General features: G+C 42.3%; 1 protein-coding gene across 2 annotated transcripts; it reads left to right on the top strand.

Annotated features, from left to right (window-relative positions):
- Positions 1-759: 759 nt before the first annotated feature.
- On the top strand, positions 760-4445 carry ctxn2 (cortexin 2). 2 transcript variants are annotated; one of them, XM_088075526.1, is made up of 2 exons: positions 760-1297; positions 2222-4444. In XM_088075526.1, the coding sequence occupies exon 2, from the start codon at positions 2291-2293 to the stop codon at positions 2534-2536; it is 246 nt and encodes an 81-aa protein (XP_087931652.1). In that variant the 5' UTR covers positions 760-1297; positions 2222-2290; the 3' UTR covers positions 2537-4444. The 2 variants fall into 2 exon arrangements, with proteins under 2 accessions (XP_087931652.1, XP_087931657.1); XM_088075531.1 differs by lacking the exon at positions 760-1297 and adding an exon at positions 1321-1727 and having other exon boundaries at positions 2222-4445.
- The last annotated feature ends 2825 nt before the right edge of the window (positions 4446-7270 follow it).

Here is a 7270-nt window from a genome sequence, read left to right as displayed (position 1 = left end):
CCTCATTCAATTTGCACGAACTGTCCTTGAAATAAATGGGAGATAAAATTGAGTAGCTGACTCTGTCGACAAATCACATAGCGGTGCGACACTACCTATTTCTACCCAAATACAACCGCGCATTAACAGCACGGCAAGACTACAAAAATGCCACTGCCCCGAGAAAGAAAAGGACAATTCAAAAGACACTGCAGAGGCATAAAACTTTGAAGTGAAAGTAAATGCGAGGGACGTTATTCACTTCTGTGTTAAGATTCTCTCAGGGAATTTTTCCGCTGTTTGTGACCGAAAAAAGGAGCTCTCTGTACCACTTTTAAGCCATGAATTATTGCACATCACACAGCAGTGATGACCATCTCCCTCATGGCATGCCTTATCCTTAGATCCGAGTCACTGCACCACTGACAAAAACTACATTGCTGATATGAATTTGCCCCGCATAACAACGAAACAGATGGTCAGACGCTTCACTGCTGCATTCTGATACAGTGGGCAATCAGATGACCTGCTGTCTGTTTTTCTATACAATACTGCTTTTCATACAGTAAATATAGGTCTCGAGTCTGTCACCATGTCCAGCCTTGTAAGCCTTTTAAACAGAGCGGCTAATTCAATTTGCCCACAGCAAACTGCAGCAATTAAAAACACATCATCAAACCAGGCTTGGAGGATAATGCTGTGTTGTACCAAAAATACCTTTGCAGCAGCATTTACCGGCCAGGAGCGGTAAGAGGCAGCATTTCTCCTGTTGGCTAAGCCATGATATTCCTGTCACATTTTGGTGGAGTCATTTTTAGAAAAGCCAAATAAGCCAGGGGAGGGGAGAATGAAGAGAGAAGAAAAAGAAGAGGCGGATTGCTTGTTTATGCTGCTGCATCCATCCTGGTGTTGCTGAGGAGTGGGTGGGGAGGGGAGATGTTGTGAATGACTGAGGCAGCAGAGCAGCTGAGTGAGACTAACAAGTGGTTGCCATGCAGCAGGAGCAAGCGTGCGTGCTTCTGGAGGGAGAGATAGAGAAACAGAATGATAATGAGTAGGAGGCAGCAAGTAAGGGAGCATGAGGAGAGGAGCTGTATCTCTGAGAGGAGACACATATCATAGCTCGACCCAGCCTCCCGCTCGCTCCTGCGTTTCTCTCTTTATCTCTGGCTTTGTGTTTAGATGTGAGGTTAGCCTCGCACATCAAGTATGTCAGCGACGGACGGATTAATGGATAGGTGTCCGAGGGCTCAGAGGAAGAGGAGTTGTTCGCAAGACACAGCAGCAACAGGTCTGTGAGGATGGAACGATAATGATGGTGAGACGCCTGCTTTTTTCCCCTTCCTTCAGACGTCCTCACTAGAGAATCTGTCAATGCAGTCTCTGTCTTTCACCCTACCTCACTCCCTCCCTCTCTCCTCTCCCTCTCTCAGCATGCATACTTGTGCAGTGTCCTTCTTATCATTCTACTTCCTTCTCCCTCGTCTGTCTTCCCCCAATTCTCTGTGTTCATTCCCCCTGTCCCTGTCTGTATGTACCCTCCCTCTCTCATCCAATCCCCCCTCCTTTCCTTCCTCTCACTCGAGCCACCTGCTGCTTGTGTTCATGTGAAAGATTAAGGCGGAAAAGAATGACAGACTTCCACTTGTGTGACCACACCAATTTTGTCATTATGTTTGGTCAATCGCCGTCGCTTTCTTGTCAAATGGAATTACGCTGTCTGGCAGGCATCTGCTCGCACGCAACAGGTAGAGATCCCTCTCCTCTGAAGCACACATGCATAACATCACATCTTCATGAGATGTGACGTTCTCATTGATACCTTTGTCTATGTTTAACAGCTGGCTAGGCACTGCGACACACTGTAATTCTAACCCGACTTAAAGGAATGTAGCCGTGGTATTCGTTGGTGTTACTGAACCCATTTTCCTGCAGTCTCTTCTGTTCATGTTTGCTTTTTGTAATTTTCTGCAAAAATTCCCCAGAGGAGCTGAGTGAGAGAGAGAGATCGAAGTCTCCGGGCATCTGTTTGATACCACATTCAAAAGAGGCTATTTTTAGATACCTGTAACCCTCCACGTTTCATGGTCAGCTCATTTAACTGTGGAATTTCTCCCATATCTGTTATTTCTCACAGCCTACACAGTGTGTGCATTAAGTGTGATAACATTTAAATAGATTAAATGGATCCTCTCTGCACAAGGCAGCGCTAATCTGAAGCCATCATGTAATGTCTGTCCAGGTAACATGCAGGCTTCTAAACGCCTGACCCTATCAGAGGAGAGATGAGGCACCTAGATGTTGGTTTACCATGTGTAGCGTCCACTACAACCACTCCCTTGCTGCCATGAGCGGAAACGACATGATGGCGCACTCTCTGACTCTGGAGCAGAAGACGGCGTTTGCCTTCGTGGGGATGCTACTGGTGTTCCTGGGGCTGCTGATAGTAAGGTGTTTCAGGATCCTGCTGGACCCCTACAGCAGTATGCCTTCCTCCAACTGGGCTGATGGCATCGAGGGGCTAGAGAAAGGGACGTTTGAGTACGCCCTCACTTAACACAGGGACACGCACATCCATAGATGTCCTCGTAAAACAGAAATGCCTATAGACACATACACACGGACACGGATACACACATGCAAACACACACACAAGCCCCGCACAACCATTGCACCTGACACACCATTAAGACATCTCTCTGTGACGGACCGAACCAAGAGACTGAAGCTGTGTATGTTGTTCAATGTGTGTGCACTTTTAGTTTAGAGCTGGTGTGGAGTCTCTCTACTGTATGTGACTACATGTCTGTTGTTGTGCGTGTCTGAGCGAGTGTGATGCAGATGCTGTGTCATATTCTTTGCCCTTCTGCCAGGGGGTGTGCATTTCAGCTCATCGATTTACACAGAAATGGCTGAAGCTCCCTTTAACCCATACCTACAAGCTGAATGTCTGTAGATGATGAGAGGTGGATGCTCGTGGGACAGGGTGGGGTATTAGGGTGCAGTGAGATTATTCAGATGTAGTTTGAAGACTCAGGGACAAGAATCCTTACGTGAACTCAGAGCGGGAAACAGAGCGGTTGCACCTCTCCACGGCAGAATGTGTTCTGCACAGGAATGTATATGGTTGGATACAGGGTATTATGTGAAGCTAGTGCTTTGTGGACAAATCAAATCCAGTCTGTTGGTGATCCAAAGGAATGCTGCTGCTGCTGCTGCTGCTGCTGCCGTGTGTACAGATTGCTCTTTTTCCGTGGCATCATGCAATGAAAGGCAACTGAACCAACTGTGATTTACATTATGGTGTTACTGTTTCTAAATGATGCAAAAACAACTCTCAGAGTTTGTACTGCTGCTGTCTTTGAGTGATGGTATTCTGTACGTTGCCACAATTACATGTCTGAGTGAAAGAAACTGTTTACTTTTGACTGTATGTCTGTAGAGACATGTGATGACTTATGGACTGTCAATTGTTCCGTCTGTCACGTCTAAAGGTTGGCTGATGCGATCAAGCCAAAGAACTTTTAAGGGAAATGAGACACTAGGAAGGACTCTGCTGCTCGGCGCTGCTAGTTTTCTAATGACAAGGATAAACTCTCACTACCTGTCTGCAGAGGAAAAGGTCACATGGAAAACAGGGGTGGGATGTCTGTCAGCACTGGACGTGAACATCTTTTTCCTCCTCTTCTCAGCCATCCTCACCTTTCCTCACCTGCTCTCCTCCTCCCACACAGAGGAAGACAGGACAGTCCTGAACAGAGATTCTGTATTATGGCAGACTGGTCAAAGTCTTGAGTGTTCCTTTGCTAATTTCTACGGTCTACGGTTTCTCCTTAGTGCTGTGAATCTGCCTTACTGTGACCTTCAATGGGTTTATGTGCCTTCATCTAGAAACATTAGAGCACCTGTATGTGTGTGTGTGTGTGTGTGCATGTGTGTGTGTGCGTGCGAGCGAGCGAGCGAGCGTGTGTGGCATATCATGATGACAGATAGTGCGTCTCCTGACCTGTTGCTTGCTCAGCTGGTGGTAGAGATTTCTCATTGATATAGATTTGATTCAACGATGTGAAATAAATAGAATTTCTTCCATTTAAAATATTGTCGGTCAAATCTTTGCTTTCTGCAGACTGTGGAGAACGCCGAGTATAAAATAATGTTTGCGAGATCCGTTTTACAAATTAGCATTAGGTTACAGTCTTGGTTACAAGACAGAGCAGAGGCTCAAAATACTGCCTTTTTGTCTCCTCTGCTTCTAAACTGTGGCAGTAGTTGTCCAATATCGCTGCGGCAACAGACAGAGAAGGAGCGAGAGGGTGCATGAGGACAGCAGATCCCAACCTTTTCCTGAAGGGACCCCTTTTCTATGATTGAGTAAGCTGACAATCCTGACTTACTGACATATTTTACGGATATTTCGTATCATAATAGATGCAAAACAGTATTAGTACAGAACAACTTGTAACCAATACAATTGACCCAAATAGTAAATGCAATAATTGCAGGAAGTTTGTGTAAAACAAGCAATTTAAATGAATTTTAAGATTATTTTCTGTAAATATTGCATCAGATATAAAGTTTCTTTTTGACAAATTCAGTTTTAACTGCATACTTCTCTATTGCATGACGAGGCTGTTTTGCAGAGAGGGAAGGCTTTTTAGATATTGTTCATGTTCACTCTGTCCTCATCCTGTGGTGTATTTTTTAAGTTATTATCTTGAATAGTAATCTAAACTTTAAAGATAACAATTTAATTTAGGTTGGGTTTTTTCACAGAAATGCAAAAAATCTGAGATGTAGTGAAATATTAGGATGTTTTACTTGAGTAAATGCAGTAATACTACAGTGTAATACACTCTTCTATTAGTAAAATCCCTGCATTCAAAATCTGTAAAGTAAGTAAAGTAGTAAAGTAAAGTACAAAAGTATGAGCATCAAAATAAACTTAAAGTACCAAAAGTAAAAGTACTCAGTCTGCATAATAATATGTATAATATTATTGTATTACAATTATTTTATGAGTTTAAGTATTCATCACTTTAATGTTGCAGCTGGTAAAGGTGGAGCTCATTTTAATTGCTCTATGTACTGTTGTGTGGCTTAACCTAAGAATACATTAAACCTATTTGCACATTTAGATTACTGATTTAAAATATAAACAGACAAAATAGCTAAAGCTTTAAAATAAATGTAGAGGAGTAAGAAGTATAACACTTAGCTCTGAAATGTCGTGGGATAGAAGCAGAAAGCAGCATAAAATGGAAATACTATTACACTATTCTAAGTACCTCAAAATTGCACTTAAATACAGTACTTGAGTAGATGTGCCTCAAGTCATTGCACCAAAGGGCTACAGTATATATATTTTTAAAACATTTCTTACACCCCTTAAAATCAACAAGGCCTCTCCTCCTTCCATGAAGCTTTGGCGACCTGTAATTGGGACCAGGACCCCCAGCTTGAGAACCAGTGCATTAGGGCAATACGAGCCGATCAAAATTTTGATAATCCTGGTAGGAGTAAAATATCAGACAAAAACTAATGATGTGTCTGCATGTTTTGTGCATGGTCTAGAGAGAGTTATGCACAAAGGCATCCACTGACAGTCTTGTGGCAAAAGTCAGGTCTTGATCTGTGGAGTCTAGCTGTTTCTTCTCCTGTGGCCACTTTACACTCAGAGTCCAGGCCACCGTGCACACCTCCCTCGGCACCCGACATTCATCGGGAATGCAATCATTATTGCGACATTGTCTCTGTCACCTGTGTGACATCCTTATCTGAAATCCATTTTTAGTGGAAAAAAACACTGCCCTTTTCCTTCTTGGCCTACAAGCCCACTAACCTTGGAAGAAGAACTAACCCAGCCGGTAGCAAGGGTTATAAATCTATCAATTTTTAACAAATGTGTCTGCTTTGCATTGTATTTTCATACCTTGGTGAGCGGTATGTTGTTTGAAGCTTATTTAGAAAACCAATAATTTCCTTTTTTTGATTGAAGCAAAGACAGAGACAACTGACCTCATCACTCCATACAAGAGGAAGAATTATAAGGAAACATATTACATTTCAGTGACATCTTCTTTATATTCTTCTGCACGCAACAGCAAAAACAATCACAGTGAAATACTCATCTTTTGTTGGTTCACTTCTTTTAGAGACACAGAAGTAGTTATGACACTAATGTGACTCAAAATCATTGATATGTAAGACCAATGAGTCAGCTGAACAGTGAACCTTACCTTTTGCTGATTATCAATCATCAGTTTTATTACTTGTGGTCTTTGGACTTCACAAGCTATGACCTTGATTTGTTGTGATAAGACCAGGAGATACAATAGCCTTTCTATTACCGAAGCTATCCAAACAGCTTGGTTGTATACAAGTAATGCTTATCCTAATATCTTTATTTACAAATAAAAAAGCTTGAGGCATTCAGGTTGATTAAGTCACGAATCTTGTACCCAATCTGTTTATATTGTTATTATTGTTATTATTAATAAAAAGGCTATATTTGATCCTTTAGCCTTTATGTATTTTAATTTTTTAGTATCACCAGATATAGTGGAGAATTCTGCTGCTGATTCAGAGCTGACCAAGGTGACAGGAACATCTCAGCCCTCCTCAAATACCTGGTGGTAGCTGAAGGGAGAGTTCACCGAAAAATTAAAAATGCACATTTTCCTCTTATCTGCAGTGCTATTTATCAGTCTCGATTGCTTTGGTATGAGCCGTTGAATGTTTGAGATATGGGCTGTGGAGATGTCTACCTTCTCTCCGGGTTATTGGAACTAGATGGCACTCGGCTTGTGGTACTCAATGTGCCAAAAAAAAAAAATACATTTCACAACACAACATCAATGTCTCTTTCCAGAAATCACGACTCAGTTACTCAAGATAAACCACAGACCTTGTTTGAGCAGTTTCATGTAGGAACTATTTTCTGTCTACTGAACTACATCCTCAAACCGCATCACCAGAAGGAAGCGTGCATCTACTTACGGACCAGAGGCTCATGCTCATGAGAGCGTATTATGTAAACATTAATGACTTCCTCCTCGGCTCAGCTGTAACGTTTGATAGCTCACTGGTGCAAGGTGAGCTAGCAAAAGGTGTCACATCCTACATTAAATTGCTAATAACAAGGTCTGTGGATTATTTTGAGTAACTTGGACATCATTTCTGAAAAGAGACATTGCTGTTGAGTTTTTCGAATGTATTTTTTCGGTGCTTTGAGCACCACAAGCCGAGTTTCATCTAGTTTGATTATACTGGAGAGAAGGCAGACATCTCTACA

This window comes from Plectropomus leopardus, chromosome 1 (assembly GCF_026936395.1).
Source record: "Plectropomus leopardus strain MGB_pleo_1.0 chromosome 1, ASM2693639v1, whole genome shotgun sequence".
Lineage (NCBI taxonomy): Eukaryota > Metazoa > Chordata > Actinopteri > Perciformes > Serranidae > Plectropomus > Plectropomus leopardus.
This window is presented reverse-complemented; position numbering and strand designations above follow the sequence as displayed.